Source organism: Eleginops maclovinus, chromosome 19, assembly GCF_036324505.1.
Source record: "Eleginops maclovinus isolate JMC-PN-2008 ecotype Puerto Natales chromosome 19, JC_Emac_rtc_rv5, whole genome shotgun sequence".
In the NCBI taxonomy this organism is placed as follows: Eukaryota; Metazoa; Chordata; class Actinopteri; order Perciformes; family Eleginopidae; genus Eleginops; species Eleginops maclovinus.
Genome location: NC_086367.1, coordinates 25067895 through 25090278, shown reverse-complemented (window position 1 = coordinate 25090278; position 22384 = coordinate 25067895). Strand labels below are relative to the sequence as shown.

Here is a 22384-nt window from a genome sequence, read left to right as displayed (position 1 = left end):
ATTAAAACGTATTTAACTTCTAAGTGACTGAATATTTACACACATTAATAAGAGCCCGCACAATATAAAATAATTTAAAAATTAAGTTTGGTTTCCAATTTCAAATGTCCCTCTTGAGTTGCCGTAGCCCTGTTCAGATTTACCCCACGTGCACACCCGTGTTGTGTTACACTTGCAGGTGTGTGTGTGTGTGTGTGTGTGTGTGTGTGTGTGTGTGTGTGTGTGTGTGTGTGTGTGTGTGTGTGTGTGTGTGTGTGTGTGTGTGTGTGTGTGTGTGTGTGTGTGTGTGTGTGTGTGTGTGTGATTTCTTCTTGGGTTTGGATCCCAACATGTTTGAGTCTGGCACTTCCTGTTGCTTTTTGGTCTCCAGTCGTCCTGCCTATATACCGGTGACACCTTGTGGCTGTTTTGTGTCACTGCAGTGTCTTTTGGAGTCCCTCTTCTGCTCTCTGTGGTGTGCTAATGCATGTCAATGATCTGCAGAGCACCAATCTAAGTACTGATATACACCTGAACATCAGCAGGAGAGGACTCTTTAAAGTAGAGACGCTACATACTGATATACACCTGAACATCAGCAGGAGAGGACTCTTTAAAGTAGAGACGCTACATACTGATATACACCTGAACATCAGCAGGAGAGGACTCTTTAAAGTAGAGACTCTACATACTGATATACACCTGAACATCAGCAGGAGAGGACTCTTTAAAGTAGAGACACTACATACTGATATACACCTGAACATCAGCAGGAGAGGACTCTTTAAAGTAGAGACTCACATACTGATATACACCTGAACATCAGCAGGAGAGGACTCTTTAAAGTAGAGACTCTACATACTGATATACACCTGAACATCAGCAGGAGAGGACTCTTTAAAGTAGAGACACTACATACTGATATACACCTGAACATCAGCAGGAGAGGACTCTTTAAAGTAGAGACACTACATACTGATATACACCTGAACATCAGCAGGAGAGGACTCTTTAAAGTAGAGACTCTACATACTGATATACACCTGAACATCAGCAGGAGAGGACTCTTTAAAGTAGAGACTCTACATACTGATATACACCTGAACATCAGCAGGAGAGGACTCTTTAAAGTAGAGACACTACATATTGATATACACCTGAACATCAGCAGGAGAGGACTCTTTAAAGTAGAGACACTACATACTGATATACACCTGAACATCAGCAGGAGAGGACTCTTTAAAGTAGAGACTCTACATACTGATATACACCTGAACATCAGCAGGAGAGGACTCTTTAAAGTAGAGACTCTACATATTGATATACACCTGAACATCAGCAGGAGAGGACTCTTTAAAGTAGAGACACTACATACTGATATACACCTGAACATCAGCAGGAGAGGACTCTTTAAAGTAGAGACTCTACATACTGATATACACCTGAACATCAGCAGGAGAGGACTCTTTAAAGTAGAGACACTACATACTGATATACACCTGAACATCAGCAGGAGAGGACTCTTTAAAGTATAGACACTACATACTGATATACACCTGAACATCAGCAGGAGAGGACTCTTTAAAGTAGAGACACTACATACTGATATACACCTGAACATCAGCAGGAGAGGACTCTTTAAAGTAGAGACACTACATACTGATATACACCTGAACATCAGCAGGAGAGGACTCTTTAAAGTACAGACACTACATACTGATATACACCTGAACATCAGCAGGAGAGGACTCTTTAAAGTAGAGACTCTACATACTGATATACACCTGAACATCAGCAGGAGAGGACTCTTTAAAGTAGAGACTCTACATACTGATATACACCTGAACATCAGCAGGAGAGGACTCTTTAAAGTAGAGACTCTACATACTGATATACACCTGAACATCAGCAGGAGAGGACTCTTTAAAGTAGAGACACTACATACTGATATACACCTGATCAGCAGCAGGAGAGGACTCTTTAAAGTAGAGACACTACATACTGATATACACCTGAACATCAGCAGGAGAGGACTCTTTAAAGTAGAGACACTACATACTGATATACACCTGAACATCAGCAGGAGAGGACTCTTTAAAATAGAGACTCTACATACTGATATACACCTGAACATCAGCAGGAGAGGACTCTTTAAAGTAGAGACACTACATACTGATATACACCTGAACATCAGCAGGAGAGGACTCTTTAAAGTAGAGACACTACATACTGATATACACCTGAACATCAGCAGGAGAGGACTCTTTAAAGTAGAGACACTACATACTGATATACACCTGAACATCAGCAGGAGAGGACTCTTTAAAGTAGAGACACTACATACTGATATACACCTGAACATCAGCAGGAGAGGACTCTTTAAAGTACAGACTCTACATACTGATATACACCTGAACATCAGCAGGAGAGGACTCTTTAAAGTAGAGACACTACATACTGATATACACCTGAACATCAGCAGGAGAGGACTCTTTAAAGGAGAGGACTCGTTCTGTCTCTGGAAATGAAACACACCGACTCTTGGAACAATGTCTTTTATTACCCCGGGCAGCCTACAGGTCCGGACTGACCCAGGTCACATGGTTTATTTCCTTCACAACGTAAGAGTAAAATGAAATGAGGCAGCCGTCTCTAGTGAGGCGGTCTGCTGCTAACGAACACACACTGACTGAAGCTCCGCAGCCGCTCGGAACTCTTCCTGTTGTCCACGTTTCCTTCATTAGCACCAAGTATACACGAGTCTCCCACTGAATCTGAACTGATCAGCACGCTGCAGTAACAGGTGGAACATCCAGAAACTCTTCGAAGCAAAGTGAGTGAGCAACACACGAGTCTCCAGGTACGACACAGAGAAGCAGCAACACCAGGTGTGTGTCCAGCGTTAAAGCACACACTCTATTTAAAGCAGCGCTCACTTCCAACAAGGCCAACTGCAGGAGAAGCAGCGTCAAAAACACCCAGGAAATCAGAGAGAAACACAGCCGAGCACGACCAAGCATCGGAGAGGATCCCGCGGGGAAGCAAAGATTTAAGCATTTTAAATCAACTTGAATCAAATTCAACACCAAGTTTGAGCTTTTTTTAGGATCTGCATCGGTAAACAAAAACACAGTTATACCATATTTAGAGTTGAGACTTTACAATGCAACGTCAGATAAAAAAGAAACGTCTAATACCTAAGCATTTAAACTCCTTAAGGCCTTCTTCTTTTATAAATTCAATGCCTTTTTTGTCTCCTCTTCACTGTAACGTTGAGCACCTTGTTTTGCAACTTTGCACAAAAAGCGTTTTATAAATAAATAAGATTTATCTGCAGGAGCCGACGACTGAACGACCTCCTGTTGACCCTTCCTCACATTCAGAGGCGAGGGTTGGATAGAAAGGAAGGAGGAAGTCTGACTCTGTTCTTTTCACCACTTCATAGAAGCATCATGGATAGAAGTTCTTCTATTGCAGTTTAAACATCATGGGGTTCAAATAAAGGATAAACATCTAAATCAAGGCATGACAACAATCAGTTTGACTTCATAGTAAATAACGCACTTACTGACTCTAAAATACTGCAATGTTTTATATGGTTTCTCTTTTCAAACGCCATCAAACCCAACAAAGTACTTTTGTTATTAACATCACAGACATAAATCAAATACTTAGTAGTTTTAAATACATTGCCATCACATTCATGTGATCCAGAGGATCTGCAGACCCTCAGCAGAATGAGCGCTGAGGGTCTGCTGGAGCGACCGCCTCTATCAGCTCCGTCCCTCCAGCCTCTCTGGAGTCATCTTCTACAGCAGCAGGAAGCCTTTTCACTTCAGACGCTGGGTCACGTTGGCCAAGGCGACAGCGAACGCCTGCACCGCGGAGAACGGGTACTGGAAATCCAGGATGTAGCCGTTACCATCGATACGGCCGAACTGCATCACCTAAAACACACAGAGACAGATCATGTTTTATTAGATATATCTACAATGAGGAGCTTTATCAGTCCATGAGATAGAGAGGGAAACCCCAGGAGAGCTTAAGGCTCTATCTTCTTATTCTACCGATGATTGAGGTCTCTTTTCAATGTAAGCCAATGGAAAAAGAGGCATTGACATGAATGACAAGCAGGTTGTAGTACCACCGTTCGGCCACTGCAAAGTTTGAAGCACTCCCACCTGGTTCCTACCCCACTCCAGCCCTGCCCCCACCCCCACCTGGTTCCTGCACCACTCCAGCCCTGCCCCCTCCCCCACCCCTACCCGGTTCCTGCACCACTCCACTCACTGTACAGGAGCACGATGTCAGACAGGTGCTCCTGGCAGTGAACCCCAAGAAAGCTGCCGGCCCAGACGGAGTACCTGGCAGGGTGCTTAGAGCGGGCGCCCTCCAGCTTGCCCTCACCTTCACCAGGATCTCCAACCTCTCGTTGACCCAGGCAGTCATCCAACCCTGCCTTAAATCAGCCACAATCATCCCAGTCCCGAAGAAGTCTCCCATCACCAGCCTAAATGATTATCGTCCTGTGGCCCTCACTCCGGTAATCATGAAGTGCTTTGAGAGACTGGTTCTACAGCACATCAAGGACTATCTCCCCCCAGATTTCGACCCATCCCAGTTCGCATATCGCGCGAAACGATCCACAGAGGACGCCATCGCCATAGCGCTCCACTCTGCGCTGAGCCACCTGGAGCGGCGGCAGACCTACAGTGAGGCAAAAAGTATTTAGTCAGCCACCAATTGTGCAAGTTCTCCCATTTCAAAAGATGAGAGGCCTGTAATTTTCATCATAGGTACACTTCAACTATGAGAGACAGAATGGGGGAAACAATCCAGGAAATCACATTGTAGGATTTTAATGAATTCATTGTAAATTCCTCGGTAAAATAAGTATTGGGTCACCTACAAACAAGCAAGATGTCTGGCTCTCACAGACCTGTAACTTCTTCTTTAAGAGGCTCCTCTGTCCTCCACTCGTTACCTGTATTAATGGCACCTTTTTGAACTGGTTATCAGTATAACAGACACCTGTCCACAACCTCAAACAGTCATACTCCAAACTCCACTATGGCCAAGACCAAAGAGCTGTCAAAGGAGACCAGAGACTAAATTGTAGACCTGCACCAGGCTGGGAAAACTGAATCTGCAATAGGTAAGCAGCTTGGTGTGAAGAAATCAACTGTGGGAGCAATTATTAGAAAATGGAAGACGTACAAGACCACTGCTAATCTCCCTCCATCTGGGGCTCCACGCAAGATCTCACCCCGTGGGGTCAAAATGATCACAAGAACGGTGAGCAAAAATCCCAGAACCACACGGGGGGACCTAGTGAATGACCTGCAGAGAGCTGGGACCAAAGTAACAGAGGCTACCATCAGTAACACACTACGCCGCCAGGGACTTAAATCCTGCAGTTCCAGACGTGTCCCCCTGCTTAAGCCAGTACATGTCCAGGCCCGTCTGAAGTTTGCTAGAGGGCATTTGGATGATCCAGAAGAGGACTGGGAGAATGTCATATGGTCAGATGAAACCAAAATAGAACTTTTTGGTAAAACCTCAACTCGTCGTGTTTGGAGGAGAAAGAATGCAGAGTTGCCTCCAAAGAACACCATACCTACTGTGAAGCATGGGGGTGGAAACATCATGCTTTGGGGCTGTGTTTCTGCAAAGGGACCAGGACGACTGATCCGTGTAAAGGAAAGAATGAATGGGGCCATGTATCGTGAGATTTTGAGTGGAAACCTCCTTCCATCAGCAAGGGCACTGAAGATGAAGCGTGGCTGGGTCTTTCAGCATGACAATGATCCCAAACACACCGCCAGGGCAACGAAGGAGTGGCTTCGTAAGAAGCATTTCAAGGTCCTGGAGTGGCCTAGCCAGTCTCCAGATCTCAACCCCATAGAACATCTTTGGAGGGAGTTGAAAGTCCGTGTTGCCCAGCGACAGCCCCAACACATCACTGCTTTAGAGGAGATCTGCATGGAGGAATGGGCCAGAATACCAGCAACAGTGTGGAAACCTTGTGAAGACTTACAGAAAACCTTTGACCTCTGTCATTGCCAACAAAGGGTATATAACAAAGTATTGAGATGAACTTTTGTTATTGACCAAATACTTATTTTCCACAATCATTTGAAATGAATTCATTAAAATCCTACAATGTGATTTCCTGGATTGTTTCCCCCATTCTGTCTCTCATAGTTGAGGTTTACCTACGATAAAAATGACAGGACTCATCTTTTTAAATGGGAGAACTTGCACAATTGGTGGCTGACTAAATACTTTTTCGCCCCACTGTATGTCCGGATGCTCCAGGTGGATTCAACACAATAATTCCGGACATTCTCATCACCAAACTGGACACCCTCGGCTTCCCCCCTCTCACATGTGCCTGGATAAAGGACTTCCTCACCAACCGGCCCCAGACTGTGAGACTTAGTCCCCACCTCTCCTCCACTCACACGCTGAGCACCGGCTCCCCACAGGGCTGTGTGCTGAGCCCCCTCCTGTACTGTCTGTACGTCCACGACTGTAGTCCGGCCCACAATAACAACCTCATCATCAAGTTTGCTGACCACACCACAGGGGTCGGACTCATCTCAAAGGGAGACGAGGCAGCCTACAGAGAGGAGGTCCTGAAGCTGACAGCCTGGTGTTCAGAGAAAAACCTGGCTCTGAACACCAAGAAAACCAAGGAGATCATTGTAGACTTCAGGAAGCACAGCACCGACCTAGCCCCCCTTTACATCAACAGTGAGTGTGTGGAGGGGGTCCACACCTTCCGGTTTCTCGGTGTCCTTATCTCCGCCGACATCTCCTGGTCAGAAAACATCAGACCGGTCATCAAGAAGGCTCAGCAGCGGTCACTCAGGAAGTGTAACCTGGAGTCCAACCTGCTGCTGACCTTCTACCGCTCATCCATCGAGAGCCTGCTGACATCCTGTATCACAGTATGGTACGGCAGTTGCACCGTGGCAGACAGGGAGAGGCTTCAGAGAGTAGATCCTTGGCTGCCCTCCCCCCTCCCTGATGGACATTTACACCTCCCGCGGCCTCAGCAGAGGAACAGACATCACCAAGGACAGCTCCCACCCTGGCTTTGAACTGTTTGACCTGTTGCCCTCAGGAAGGCGCTACCGGGGCATCAGAACAAGGACCAACAGACTCAGGAACAGTTTTTTCCCAAAGCCATAACCACTCTGAACTCACACATGCACTGACTCCACGGTCTAACCCCCCAACCGCCGGACTTTCTTTTACCCACTACTGTGCGATATTCCACAATGTGCCCTCACCCACACCACACTGTAGCCTATAGCACCATATTTATATTGATTTTTGTACAGGTACACGGGGTCTCTGTGCACCTTATCCCCCTTACCTCCTTTCTGCACTAATTGCTGTGTGTCTTATATTGTTATATTTTATGTACATGTCTGCAGTGCAAAAGAGTTGCTTTTAATCTCATTGTCTGGTGTATAGTGACAATAAAAGGCATTCAGTTCAATTCAATATATGCACCTTCACGTACTTTGTAAGGCACTTTGTATTTTAAATTAAAAGGACGAGATTTGTAACAGCCCCAATCTTCATGATCTTTGAAAACATCTTTCTATTCTGTATTCCGTTCAGAAAACCCCAATAAAAAGAGTAGGAATGGATTAACGAGAGGTCAGGCGTTACCTGTCTGCCGTCCAGCTCAATCTGGAAGTTCTTGGCGGACTCCTGCGTGACGCGTCCTCCGAAGTCCAGCTGATAGACCTGCGTGGCTTCGTTCCACAGCGGCTGCTTGTTGGCCATAACGTAGACGAACCCTTGGCTTCCCAGGCTGCGGTCCTCTCGTTCGTTGGCCTTGCGGCACTTGATCTCCTCCAGCTCGCTCGCCATCCGCATGCTGCGCTTGTTCTTCCAGCTCTTCTTGCTGCTCTGGTTCTGGTTCATCAGCTCGTCTCCGCTGATGAACAGCTCCGGCTCGCTCTCCGAGCTGTCCTGGAACTCGTTGGTGGTCCGACTCATCTTCTTGGTTTTATTGAGCTGCTCTCTCTGGCCCTTCGGCTTCTTCTTCTCTCGGCTGCCGAGCCTCGGGCTGGAGATGAGGGTGTTGAAGTCGGACAGCGCCCGCCCTTCCTTCCTGGACTTCCCCTCGGAGACGGCGGGCATGTTGGCGTCCTCGGCCCGGCTGTCCACCCTCTTGCGACTCTTCTTGTTGAAGCGCTCGGACTCCTGCTGCACGGGACTCTCGTTTAGCGACGACGGCTCCAGGAAGTTGTCCCCGAGATCATCCGCGGTGCTTTTTGACGGTGGCACCTCCGTCGGTGGAGGAGGAGGCGGGAGAGGGGGAGGCGGTGGAGGCCCAGTCGGAGGAGGGGGCGAGAGGATTGGCTTCTCTAGAATCTGATGAGTTTTGGTCGGGAGGGGAGGTGCTGGAGGGTCTTGCATGGGAGGCGGACAGGGGTACGGGTTCCAGGGGTGGAGGCTGACGGGGTGGAGCTGCAGGCCGCCACAGGCACTGGCTCCGGGGTACATCGGTGGAAGGGGGCAGCACGATAAGTTGGCGAGGCTGGGAGGATAACCCGGCGGCAACACCAAGCTGGGATCCTGCTGAGAATAAGGAACCGAACCCCCCAATTCATTCGGGGGTGGAGGAGCGCTGTGAGGTGGAGGGAAAGGTGACAGGGAGATCTGGTAACCCGACGGGAACGTGAGCGTGCTCGTTGTCTGGCTGTTCGGAGGTTTAGTCGTCAGCACAAACGGCAGCCGGGTCATGTCCAGGTGCTGAGCCTGGCTGATGATTAGCGGCGGAGGTTTATGGGCCCCGGGCTGAGGAGCTAGCATGGTTTGTTCCGGAGTGAGCCAGAACTCCTCCGTGGTGGAGGTGTCCCACTGGTAAGGCGGAGGGCGTTTCACCGTCAAGCTAACATCGCCCAGAGTCAGCTGCCGCACGGACTTCTCCAGGTGCTGGTTCAGAGTCTCGTCTTCGGTGAAGGCGGAGTTGACGTACACCGTTCTGTCCCGGCTGCTGTCGGCGGCGCTCAGCAGGCTGTAGGTGGAATGCGAGGAGAGGGGGGTGCTGCTCTTTGAGTGCACGATGATGGTGCTGTGATGAGCCCCTTTCCCCGGCGGGAAGTCCTGCCGCACCACCGTGCCGCCCGCGATGCCACTACTCGTGGTCCCCCCGCCGCTCACACTGACGCTGGTGCTACTGCTGTTGCTGCTGCACTGGGTGCAGGTATACAGCGCGGTGGGCGCCCTCTGCTGGTAGCTCAGTGCTAATGTGCTGTTCATTTTAGCCTTAGTGGGCAGCGTCCTGGAGCTCTCCATCATCTGCGGCACTTTGAGCCCGACGTCCCTGCGGTCCCGACGCAGGGTGGCGTGGATCAGACTGCTGTCGATCCTCTGTGGCGGAGGGAGGGTGGCATTGACATGATTGGCGGGATCAGGGTAAGGAGGCGGGTCTCCACTGGGTATAGAGTATCGAGGGACGGAGAGGCGGCTCAGCGTGGCAGAGCTGTAGGGAAGCTGGATCTTTTTGTTCTCAGAGGAGGTGACTTTGAGTGTTGCGGAGCCTCCGATGCCGTGCACGGCGTATGCATTCTGGTTGCGGACGAGGCGCCTGCGAGGCCGACACACCTCTTCCACGTTGCCGCTGCTGTCAAAGGTAGTGATCCTCTCGTAGCCCAGAGGAGTCGGGTACTGCAGAGTGACCGGGTGCAGCAGGAACTCGTCCTTCTTGAGGCAGGGGTCAGGTGACAGGACACTTGGGCTGTCACAGTTGGTGATGAGAGTTTGCGGTGTGGCAACGGCTGTAGCGATCGCTGCAGACACCACGGTGCCCGGGTAAGGAGGAGGAGGATTCACCTTCCTCATCTGAAGCTCCATGCCCCCGTCCATGTCGCTGAAGGGGGGCAGACTCCTTGGCATGCTGGGCTTCAGAGTGTGTGCATGCTCCCTGAAGCCCGGCTCAGTGGTGGGGGGAGGAGGCAGCAGGTGGATCTGGTGTAAGGATATGGTTGGATATCCGGTGGGCGGCGGCGGCAGCGTCATCTGCATCTTCAGCTGCTGCTGCATCACCTGGTGCTGCCTCTGCATCTGCTGGTGCTGCTGCTGGATCTGCTGGTGCTGCTGCTGCAGCTGCTGCTGCTGCTGCCGCATCTCCTGGATCTGCTGGCGGATCTGCTGCTGCTGCTGCTGCATCTGCTGCTGCTGCTGCTGCATCTGCTCGTGCTGCATCTGCATCTGCTGCTGCTGCTGCTGGATCTGCTGCTGGTGCTGCAGTTGTTGGTGGGTTGGGTTCTGTTGCATCTGTTGGTGCTGCTGAGCCTGGTGCTGTTGGTGCTGCTGCTGCTGCTGTTGGTGCAGCGTTTGCAGCTGCTGCAGCTGTTGCTGCTGCTGCTGCAGCTGCTGGTGCTGCTGCTGGAGCTGCTGCTGCTGCTGCTGATGCTGCTGCTGGAGCTGCTGCTGTGTTTGCATCTGATGGTGCTGCTGCTGCTGCTGCTGAAGATGCATCTTCTGCTGCTGCGTCTGCATCTGTTGTGACTGCTTTGGCGGCAGAGTGCGAGGCAGCTGGGGATGCAAGCGCTGCGGGTGAGGCTGCGGTGGGAGGTGGTGAGGGGGAGGCGGCGGGGGGAGAGTACCAGGAAGGAGAGGAGCCATCTCCAGCCCGTTGAAGATCACCTGACCAGGGTTTGAGTACCTGGAGGGCACTGGGTACGGGGATGGAACTGCGTCCTGCCCGCGGTCTGCAGTAGGTGCAGCAGCGGCGGCTGCAGCGGCGGTGGCGGTGGGGTTGGTGAGCACGTCCAGCTGGATGTTCTGATTGGCCAGCAGAGACTGGACCAGGCCGATGCTCTGAGTGGGAGACATGGCCTGAGCCGGGCTGTGGATCGGAGCGATGGGGATGTTGACGGTGCAGGGGGGGTTCTCTGCGGACACCCCTGAAGGCCCCATCACTTTGTAACAAAACACAAAGGGAGAAGGTCATTGCGGTCTAGCTGCCAGCATTGTGAACCCGGACCTGTTGAGACCCCCAAGTCTTATGATAGGAACGTATAGGAATAGAATGTACCCTACATTTGTAACATAGCACTTTGGGGTCCTCAACATCTCGGGGTTCACCACAGGACTCTAAACAGACTCATGTGTGTGATGACTGAGGACTGTCGTCAGGTGCAGTGAACTCTTAAGATATACATCTGTTCTGTGGATCACCTGGCAGGTCGTCCTCGTCCTCGCTGAACACGTTGGGGTTGAACACCGGCAGACTCATGAAGTCGTGAGAGATCTTCCGCACCTCTGGAAGGTAGATGGTCATCTGTCTTGGTTGCAGGTGGAGCAAACTGGTCTTATAGATCACTGGAAGGAGAACAACGTCACGCTCATCACAATCATGTGTGTGTGTGTGTGTGTGTGTGTGTGTGTGTGTGTGTGTGTGTGTGCGTGTGTGTGTGTGTATTGTGACTACCTGCACCGAGGTTGGCAGGCAGGAAAGAAGCAAGGCCGACGATTTTGAATTTTGTCCCCCAGATGTTGGAGGTGACCTGAGCCAGGTAGTTGTGCTGAGAGGCAGGAAGGGGGGGGGGGAGTTAATTTAACTGAGGACTAAGAACTGACCTGAGACTACAGGTGTGATGAGTGGTGTCCAATATGTCGAATGTATACAATGTTTTCTAGCTTGTTTAACATTATTAGCTAACTTCAAAATAAAAGTGATCTAGAACAGACTTCAAAATAAAAGTGATCTAGAACAGACTTCAAAATAAAAGTGATCTAGAACAGACTTCGAAATAAAAGTGATCTAGAACAGACTTCAAAATAAAAGTGATCTAGAACAGACTTCAAAATAAAAGTGATCTAGAACAGACTTCAAAATAAAAGTGATCTAGAACAGACTTCAAAATAAAAGTGATCTAGAACAGACTTCAAAATAAAAGTGATCTAGAACAGACTTCGAAATGAAAAAAGTCTGATACATCCGGAGTCAGAGAGAGTAAAGGGTCTTTTTATTTTAAATATTGACGCTAAAGATTTAAGAAAATAAAGAACATGGACAATAATTTCAGGACACATGACCAGGTACCTGTGACTGATGCGTGTGCAGCGGACATCATGAACCATGTGTCTCCGGTGTGTTTACCTCAGAGATGCCGTCCATGGAGAACTCCCTCCTCGTCAGACTGGGGGAGCGCGGCACCGTCTTCTTCGTAGGTAACCGTGGTGACCGCTGGCCTTCCTGATTGGAGCGGGAAAGTTTTGGAGATTTCCTGGACTCCAGGTTCATCCTGCAGGACAACAAGGTGGGAGTTAAAGGATGTGTTTGTGACGCGTTGTTCCCTCTACACACACCGTCCAGACTGCGCTCTCTCCTCACCTGGTTCCTCGGGATAGCTTGGGAGACTTCTTCCCGACCCACTCGTCGCTCAGCTCGATGTCGCTGGAGTCGGAGCAGTTACAGCTGTCAGCGTACGAGATCATGGGGTTCACACACACCTCCTCTGCACACACACACACACACACACACACACACACACACACACACACACACACACACACACACACACACACACACACACACACACACACACACACACACACACACACACACACACACACACACACACACACACACACACACACACACACACACACACACACACACACACAGGTTACAGAAGGAAGGGAGGAGGACCTCCGTGCTCTCTATTGGCTCTCTCCAGTCGAGTAGATTTGCTCTTTATTAAATAAGCCCCCCCCCCCGGTGAGTCTGCAGCCCACCTGCCTTCCCGTCCACCTTGGGGTCCATGATGATGAACTCGGGCCTCAGCTTGCTGATGCGCCGGCCCTTCAGGATGGGCACCAGGCCCCCCAGGTACTCCAGGTACAGAGTGTAGCAGGGCCCACCCGCCTCGGGACTGTCCTCCGCCCGCTTCATGGTGCAGTGCAGGCGCTCGTTCCCCGCTGTCGGGTAGCTGACGAAGTCCCGGATGTTGTTGGGGTCCGGGATGGGGGGCTGGACAGAGAGGAGGGGGGAACTGCTGTCAGGTATGGTAGATGTACTTTATAATACTAATGATCTGCAGACGGAGGACTCAGGTTCATCCACCCCTCAGCGCTCACATGCAGGACTGTAACACCAGTCAAATATATAATATAATATCCTCCTGCAGGAGGGGACAGCACCTTGATGGTGGGGATGAAGGCGGAGGTGACGTAGGAGCAGAGCAGCGATGGCATGTTGAGTTTCCCCACGTCCTTCTCCTCCCGCAGGGCGGAGGCGATGCCCTGCTGGCAGAGCAGCTGCAGGCTAGCCACACGGTGCTCCACCCGTACCACGTACAGTGCCGGCCCGCAGGCCAGGAAGAGCCGGGAGTCCCTGTGGCCCCAGCACAGCGTGGTGATGGGCCTCTGAGGGGACAGGGGACAGAGGGGGTGATAGAGAGCTGCAGGGTGGGGTAGCTCGGTGTGGAAGTGAAAAGCTAAAGATTGTACTTATATCCAGAAGGAGAGCAGCCCCCACCCTGAATGTACTGTATCAGTTAACAGCAGCACGAGTAAGTCTCTGGAGCAGCCTCACCTGGGCGGGGGTCTCCAGGGTGTAGATGTGCTCCCCCTGCACGTTGTAGAACTTCACCAGAGCGTTCCTGCTGAGGGGGGCGGAGCAGGCCGAGTCCCCCAGCCTCTCCATGCCGGCCACAGCCAGCAGGTCTCCCTGAGAGCACCACTGGGCCTCCACGTCTGCAGGGGGGGGTTGAAGGTGCAGGTTAATATAGACTGTATTTAATACATTATGTTCTGATAATATATAAACCCGCTTACCTTTGAGTCCGGAGCGAATCAGAGCCGGAGACAGGTCGTCGTAGTTGTTCATCAGACTGATGTCTCCGGAGAGGAAGGTGACGGTCAGCAGAGGCTTCACCCTGCGCACTGACACACACACACACACACACACACACAGGTTATCATGTTTCTTTATAAATATTATCAGAAGTAAAGCATTGCATGAGAGGAAAACACTGAAGTGAACCTTCTGTACAGCACCTGAGTAAAGAGTGTGTGTGTGTGTGTGTGTGTGTGTGTGTGTGTGTGTGTGTGTGTGTGTGTGTGTGTGTGTGTGTGTGTGTGTGTGTGTGTGTGTGTGTGTGTGTGTGTACCCAGGGGCAGGATGTTGTCGTCAGAGTCTGTGTCGCTCTCAGTGCTGTCCTCCACCAGGAAGTCGGGGGCAGTTCCAGGACATGCTGACGATGCCGTCGGACTCGTGCAGCAGCACGTGAGCCAGCATGCGGCCGTGGCAGTCCATCACGATCACCTGGCCGTCCGCCGTTCCGAACAGCACCTGGGGGCGTGGGGGTTATTAAAGCTCAGTACCAGGACTCAGCACCACTGATACTAATGACTCGGCACCTGCTGGTCGTCGGGGGTCCAGATGCCGCAGGTAATCTGGCTCTCCAGGTTGATTTCGGAGGACCAATGCCTCTGCCCACTAACCGAGCCCACCAGCACGAATCCATCCCGGTACGCTATCAGAGCCTGCGTGCCGTCATGGGACCAGGTGAAGTCGCTGACCTGAGGGTGGGGGGGTAATCATTGTGAAGTTGTGTGTGTGAACAGAAACCTGTTGTCCAAACACACACGTCTGATCTGAGTCTGAACAGCTGGTACCTGCGCCCCCCGGTCGTTCACCAGCTCCACGGACCAGCGGCCTTCATACTGAATCCAGACGAAGATCCCCCCCTCCATGTCACAGGTGGCAAGCTTCTGGAAGGGTTCGTTCCAACGCACCAGAACCACCTGCCCACCAGAACACAAACAGCATGGTGTGATCACTGCTGTGCCCCCGCAGGACGGATCTGGTCCTCTGGGGGGCGCTGTCTGAGTTATGCTCCCCCTCTGGATATAAACACACGTTTTAAACGTTGAATGTGCCCCACCTCGCTGTTGTGCCCCCGCAGGTTGAAGTTGATCCTCTGGGGGGTGCTGCGGTCCCTCCTGCAGTGGCTGGAGGTGAAGGTGACCCCCACCACCCCCCGGCCGTTCCCCGTGGCCAGCCAGCCCTCCTCGTAGTAGCGGCGCCGGCACACCGGCTTGTCCTTCTCGCTCTTCGGGACCCTCCCCTTCCAGGACAGGCAGAGGATGTTGGAGTCGCTGCAGAGGATGGGGCCGTGCTCCACTGCCGCCAGCATCCCTACTGAGTGACCAGGCTGGGGGGGGGGGTCGATGTTATCACACAGCTTTAAGGTGAGACTCAAGACTCTAGAGGAACTCTGACTGACCCTGCGGCTGTCAGTGGCTTCATGCATCGAGCTGACCCTTCAACCCTCCAATAACACCCTCACCATGAAGACTCAGGACCACAGGAATGCACAGAGGCTTCAATAAGAGCTTCTGCTACAAACAGAACAACGTTACTTTATTTTATCGTCTAAGGAGGAGTAGAGACAGGTGAGTCTCGGTCTCGGATGGAAGGAGTCATTAAGAGTCTATCTGTGTACATGTTGCACCCATAGTGGTCATGTTGCTTCTCTTACGGCTGTTTTGTGTCTCTTTGTGTCTTCCTAACTCCCAGTAGAGGTCCAGTTCTCGTCCCTGGGTCCGTCTGATTGAGGCTGTGGTGGAGAGGAGGACTCTGAACAGACTGCTGTCCATCATGGATAACTCCCCCACCCTCTCCACCTGCAGCTGGAAGGACAGGGAGCTCCTTCTCCAACAGACTGCTCCAGCTCCGCTGTCACCAGGACAGGTTCTGGAGAACCTTCCTGCCCTCTGTAGTAACCCTGTACTATAGCCCCCTTCTGGCTGCAGGACTCTCTGCTCCATAGCCTCTCTGTGACCTGGACTCAACGTGCACTCTGGACATTTGTATATTTCTGCTGCTCTACACTCTCTCTGTCCTGACTTTCCTCCATGTCTTTCTCTCTCAGGACGGTTCCTATCCGAGTGAAATGACTAAAGTTTGGTGACTGAATCGTGAGGAGTGATGAATAATAGCTAACCACACTGACTGATTCCTGTGGATGAATGCGAAGGACAGGAGGGGAGCAGACCGTGCAGTCATGTCCTCTGTTCACAAAGCCTGAAACATCCGAAGGCTCAGAGACACCATCAGGATAATAATATAGAATATAGAAAAGCTATTATAGATGGTCGGAGCTGGAGGATTCCCTTCAAGTGAAGGAAAGGAGTTCCAATGCGTCCTCTCTTATCTCCTTAAGGAGATAATGCCGTCCAACAATGCCTTGCAGCCGAGGCGTCACAGTGTTGGGGACATGGGGGGGGTCTTATAAAATAACATTTGGCGTAATCCTTTAGTCTCTCTGTAGTCCTTTAGTGTCTCTGTAGTCCTTTAGTGTCTCTGTAATCCTTTAGTCTCTCTGTAGTCCTTTAGTCTCTCTGTAGTCCTTTAGTCTCTCTGTAGTCCTTTAGTGTCTCTGTACTCCTTTAGTCTCTCTGTAGTCCTTTAGTCTCTCTGTAGTCCTTTAGTCTCTCTGTAGTCCTTTAGTGTCTCTGTAGTCCTTTAGTGTCTCTGTAGTCCTTTAGTCTCTCTGTAGTCCTTTAGTCTCTCTGTAGTCCTTTAGTGTCTCTGTAGTCCTTTAGTCTCTCTGTAGTCCTTTAGTGTCTCTGTAGTCCTTTAGTCTCTCTGTAGTCCTTTAGTCTCTCTGTAGTCCTTTAGTGTCTCTGTAGTCCTTTAGTCTCTCTGTAGTCCTTTAGTCTCTCTGTAGTCCTTTAGTGTCTCTGTAGTCCTTTAGTCTCTCTGTAGTCCTTTAGTCTCTCTGTACTCCTTTAGTGTCTCTGTAGTCCTTTAGTGTCTCTGTAGTCCTTTAGTCTCTCTGTAGTCCTTTAGTCTCTCAGTAATCCTTTAGTGTCTCTGTACTCCTTTAGTGTCTCTGTAGTCCTTTAGTCTCTCTGTAGTCCTTTAGTCTCTCTGTAGTCCTTTAGTGTCTCTGTAGTCCTTTAGTCTCTCTGTAGTCCTTTAGTCTCTCAGTAATCCTTTAGTGTCTCTGTAGTCCTTTAGTGTCTCTGTAGTCCTTTAGTCTCTCTGTAGTCCTGCTGTCTCTCTGTAGTCCTGCTGTCTCTCTTAGCCCTGCTGTCTCTCTGTAGCCCTGCTGTCTTTATGTAGCCCTGTTGTCTCTCTGTAGTCCTGCTGTCTCTCTTAGTCCTGCTGTCTCTCTGTAGCCCTGCTGTCTTTATGTAGTCCTGCTGTCTCTCTGTAGTCCTGCTGTCTCTCTGTAGCCCTGCTGTCTCTCTGTAGCCCTGCTGTCTTTATGTAGTCCTGCTGTCTCTCTGTAGCCCTGCTGTCTCTCTGTAGCCCTGCTGTCTTTATGTAGCCCTGCTGTCTCTCTGTAGCCCTGCTGTCTCTCTTAGCCCTGCTGTCTCTCTGTAGTCCTGCTGTCTTTATGTAGCCCTGTTGTCTCTCTGTAGCCCTGCTGTCTTTATGTAGTCCTGCTGTCTCTCTGTAGTCCTGCTGTCTCTCTGTAGTCCTGCTGTCTCTCTGTAGTCCTGCTGTCTCTCTGTAGCCCTGCTGTCTCTCTGTAGTCCTGCTGTCTCTCTGTAGCCCTGCTGTCTCTCTGTAGCCCTGCTGTCTCTCTGTAGCCCCGCTGTCTCTCTGTAGCCCCGCTGTCTCTCTGTAGTCTTGCTGTTTCTCTGTAGCCCTGCTGTCTCTCTGTAGTCCTGCTGTCTCTCTGTAGTCCTGCTGTCTCTCTGTAGCCCTGCTGTCTTATGTAGTCCTGCTGTCTCTCTGTAGCCCTGCGTCTCTCTGTAGTCCTGCTGTCTCTCTGTAGCCCTGCTGTCTCTCTGTAGCCCCGCTGTCTCTCTGTAGTCCTGCTGTCTCTCTGTAGCCTGCAGTCTTTATGTAGTCCTGCTGTCTCTCTGTAGCCCTGCTGTCTCTCTGTGTCCTTGCTGTCTCTTGTAGCCCCGCTGTCTTCTGTAGTCTGCTGTCTCTCTGTAGCATTGCACTCTCTCTGTTAGCCCTGCTGTCTCTCTGTAGCCTGCTGTCTCTCTGTAGTCCTGTGTCTCTGTAGTCCTCTGTATCCTCTGCTGTAGTCCTGCTGTCTCTCTGTAGTCCTGCTGTGTCTCTGTAATCCTTTAGTGTCCTGCTTTAGTTCTCTGTAGTCCCTGCGTCTCTCGTAGTCCTGCGTCTCTCTGTAGTCTTTGTCTCTTGTGTCCGCTGTCTCTCTGTAGTCCTTTGTCCTCTGATAGTCCCGCTGTCTCTCTGTAGCCCCGCGTCTCTCTGTAGCCCCGCTGTCTCTCTGTAGCCCTGCTGTCCTTTATGTAGTCCTGCATGTCTCTCTGTAGCCCTGCTGTCTCTCTGTAGTCCTGCTGTCTCTCTGTAGTCCTGCTGTCTCTCTGTAGCCCTGCTGTCTCTCTGTAGCCCCGCTGTCTCTCTGTAGTCCTGCTGTCTCTCTGTAGCCCTGCTGTCTCTCTGTAGTCCTGCTGTCTCTCTGTAGCCCTGCTGTCTTTATGTAGTCCTGCTGTCTCTCTGTAGTCCTGCTGTCTCTCTGTAGCCCTGCTGTCTCTCTGTAGTCCTGCTGTCTCTCTGTAGTCCTGCTGTCTCTCTGTAGCCCTGCTGTCTCTCTGTAGTCCTGCTGTCTCTCTGTAGCCCTGCTGTCTCTCTGTAGTCCTGCTTACTCTCTGTAGCCTTGCTGTCTCTCTGTAGCCCTGCTGTCTCTCTGTAGCCCTGCTGTCTCTCTGTAGTCCTGCTGTCTCTCTGTAGCCCTGCTGTCCCTCTGTAGTCCTGCTGTCTCTCTGTAGTCCTGCTGTCTCTCTGTAGTCCTGCTGTCTCTCTGTAGCCCCGCTGTCTCTCTGTAGCCCCGCTGTCTCTCTGTAGCCCCGCTGTCTTTATGTAGTCCTGCTGTCTCTCTGTAGCCCTGCTGTCCCTCTGTAGTCCTGCTGTCTCTCTGTAGTCCTGCTGTCTCTCTGTAGTCCTGCTGTCTCTCTGTAGCCCCGCTGTCTCTCTGTAGCCCCGCTGTCTCTCTGTAGCCCCGCTGTCTTTATGTAGTCCTGCTGTCTCTCTGTAGCCCTGCTGTCTCTCTGTAGTCCTGCTGTCTCTCTGTAGCCCTGCTGTCTCTCTGTAGCCCTGCTGTCTCTCTGTAGCCCCGCTGTCTCTCTGTAGCCCCGCTGTCTCTCTGTAGTCTTGCTGTTTCTCTGTAGCCCTGCTGTCTCTCTGTAGTCCTGCTGTCTCTCTGTAGTCCTGCTGTCTCTCTGTAGCCCTGCTGTCTTTATGTAGTCCTGCTGTCTCTCTGTAGCCCTGCTGTCTCTCTGTAGTCCTGCTGTCTCTCTGTAGCCCTGCTGTCTCTCTGTAGCCCCGCTGTCTCTCTGTAGTCCTGCTGTCTCTCTGTAGCCTTGCTGTCTTTATGTAGTCCTGCTGTCTCTCTGTAGCCCTGCTGTCTCTCTGTAGTCCTGCTGTCTCTCTGTAGCCCCGCTGTCTCTCTGTAGTCCCTGCTGTCTCTCTGTAGCCTTGCTGTCTCTCTGTAGCCCTGCTGTCTCTCTGTAGCCCTGCTGTCTCTCTGTAGTCCTGCTGTCTCTCTGTAGCCCCGCTGTCTCTCTGTAGTCCTGCTGTCTCTCTGTAGTCCTGCTGTCTCTCTGTAGTCCTGCTGTTTTCTCTGTAGCCCTGCTGTCTTTATGTAGTCCTGCTGTCTCTCTGTAGCCCTGCTGTCTCTCTGTAGTCCGCTGTCTCTCTGTAGTCCCGCTGTCTCTCTGTAGCCCCGCTGTCTCTCTGTAGCCCCGCTGTCTCTCTGTAGCCCTGCTGTCTTTATGTAGTCCTGCTGTCTCTCTGTAGCCCTGCTGTCTCTCTGTAGTCCTGCTGTCTCTCTGTAGTCCTGCTGTCTCTCTGTAGCCCTGCTGTCTCTCTGTAGCCCCGCTGTCTCTCTGTAGTCCTGCTGTCTCTCTGTAGCCCTGCTGTCTCTCTGTAGCCCTGCTGTCTTTATGTAGTCCTGCTGTCTCTCTGTAGTCCTGCTGTCTCTCTGTAGCCCTGCTGTCTCTCTGTAGTCCTGCTGTCTCTCTGTAGTCCTGCTGTCTCTCTGTAGCCCTGCTGTCTCTCTGTAGTCCTGCTGTCTCTCTGTAGCCCTGCTGTCTCTCTGTAGTCCTGCTTACTCTCTGTAGCCTTGCTGTCTCTCTGTAGCCCTGCTGTCTCTCTGTAGCCCTGCTGTCTCTCTGTAGTCCTGCTGTCTCTCTGTAGCCCTGCTGTCCCTCTGTAGTCCTGCTGTCTCTCTGTAGTCCTGCTGTCTCTCTGTAGCCCTGCTGTCCCTCTGTAGTCCTGCTGTCTCTCTGTAGTCCTGCTGTCTCTCTGTAGTCCTGCTGTCTCTCTGTAGCCCCGCTGTCTCTCTGTAGCCCCGCTGTCTCTCTGTAGCCCCGCTGTCTTTATGTAGTCCTGCTGTCTCTCTGTAGCCCTGCTGTCCCTCTGTAGTCCTGCTGTCTCTCTGTAGTCCTGCTGTCTCTCTGTAGCCCCGCTGTCTTTATGTAGTCCTGCTGTCTCTCTGTAGCCCTGCTGTCTCTCTGTAGTCCTGCTGTCTCTCTGTAGCCCCGCTGTCTCTGTAGTCCTGCTGTTTCTCTGTAGCCCTGCTGTCTCTCTGTAGTCCTGCTGTCTCTCTGTAGCCCCGCTGTCTCTGTAGTCCTGCTGTTTCTCTGTAGCCCTGCTGTCTCTCTGTAGTCCTGCTGTCTCTCCGTAGTCCTGCTGTCTCTCTGTAGCCCTGCTGTCTTTATATAGTCCTGCTGTCTCTCTGTAGCCCTGCTGTCTCTCTGTAGTCCTGCTGTCTCTCTGTAGCCCTGCTGTCTCTCTGTAGTCCTGCTGTCTCTCTGTAGCCTTGCTGTCTTTATGTAGTCCTGCTGTCTCTCTGTAGTCCTGCTGTCTCTCTGTAGCCCTGCTGTCTTTATGTAGTCCTGCTGTCTCTCTGTAGCCCTGCTGTCTCTCTGTAGTCCTGCTGTCTCTCTGTAGCCCTGCTGTCTCTCTGTAGCCCCGCTGTCTCTCTGTAGTCCTGCTGTCTCTCTGTAGCCCTGCTGTCTCTCTGTAGTCCTGCTGTCTCTCTGTAGCCCTGCTGTCTCTCTGTAGTCCTGCTGTCTCTCTGTAGCCCTGCTGTCCCTCTGTAGTCCTGCTGTCCCTCTGTAGTCCTGCTGTCTCTCTGTAGCCCTGCTGTCCCTCTGTAGTCCTGCTGTCTCTCTGTAGTCCTGCTGTCTCTCTGTAGTCATGCTGTCTCTCTTAGCCCTGCTGTCCCTCTGTAGTCCTGCTGTCTCTCTGTAGTCCTGCTGTCTCTCTGTAGTCCTGCTGTCTCTCTGTAGTCCTGCTGTCCCTCTGTAGTCCTGCTGTCTCTCTGTAGCCCTGCTGTCTCTCTGTAGCCCTGCTGTCTCTCCCTGTCCTCACCGTCTCCCCCCGGTATGAAGATGCACATTATTCAACAGTATCTTCCAAAATGGCAGGTCTTACCTCATAGTTCCTGGACATGTTGAGTTGAATATCCCCGGCTGATGGAGTCCATGTCTGCTCCGATGAAGCACTAGCAGCTGCTCCTCGCTCCTCTGATGGACAGCAGCATGATGTTGCTCCTCTTCTTCAGATGATCACCTCCTCCAGTTCTGAGGAGAGGAATGGAGCTGCTGTTAGAGGCATGCAGGGGGGCTTAAAATAGCAGCTCAGAGCCTCTCTCAGTCTCCATGCAACAGCAGCCTGCATGCAGTCTCCATGGGTACTGAGCTGCGCGTCACCGTGCTCATCTACACAGCGAGCACGTACCCCCATGCAGCCACAGACCCTCAGTATACCCTCTGTGCTCCACACCCACAGCCCATAATAACCAGAGCAACAGAGCCCCTATCCTCGCGCTGCAGCGGACTGATCCCTGCGGAGAAACAACCCCTGCCTCTCAGCGTAGAGGCGAGAGGACCCAGATGATGCAGAGGTTTTACCTGCAGCCCGGTGACGGTCGGGTGCCGGTGCAGCACGCGCACGGTGACGGTTGGGTGCCGGTGCAGCACGCGCACGGTGACGGTCGGGTCCCGGCAGCGCGCGGTGCGGTCGTGCGGCTCTGTTCCACTCGCGCACTCTGAGGGTTGTGGGTATAACTCGTTGCCATGAGGCAGGAAGAACGGAGAACACCCAGCCGAGCTTCAGATGCAGACTACACTGACGCCCCGACTCTCACAGCGACCCTGTCAACCCTCACTGGGGGTGATTATGGTCTGTTTAATGTGAAAATGATGTATTCCTATATGGAGTCTGGTGTGCAGGACGCTAACATGACTACTGCTGTACTGCTGCACCTCTAAAGGGGGTTTCTTCAGTAATGGCAACCTCACAAGGCACTCCCTGTAATGTGAGTGGAGTGAATATTCAAGATGTTTTGCACAAATCTAAAATTGCAAAGTCATCACCCTCTTCATTACATTTAATATTATATTTAAATAATTGTGCTGTCCTAAA

At 51.6% G+C, this 22384-nt stretch overlaps 1 protein-coding gene across 1 annotated transcript; it reads right to left on the bottom strand.

Annotated features, from left to right (window-relative positions):
* Positions 1-2518: 2518 nt before the first annotated feature.
* Positions 2519-21600, bottom strand: tulp4b (TUB like protein 4b). The gene is given in 16 exon segments (XM_063909557.1): positions 2519-3926; positions 7666-10931; positions 11191-11334; positions 11444-11537; positions 12116-12260; positions 12350-12473; positions 12754-12988; positions 13159-13383; positions 13553-13713; positions 13795-13902; positions 14130-14199; positions 14201-14311; positions 14380-14541; positions 14638-14766; positions 14907-15176; positions 21392-21600. Coding segments are annotated over 16 exon segments (5379 nt in total). The 5' UTR covers positions 21410-21600; the 3' UTR covers positions 2519-3809.
* Between the last annotated feature and the right edge of the window lie 784 nt (positions 21601-22384).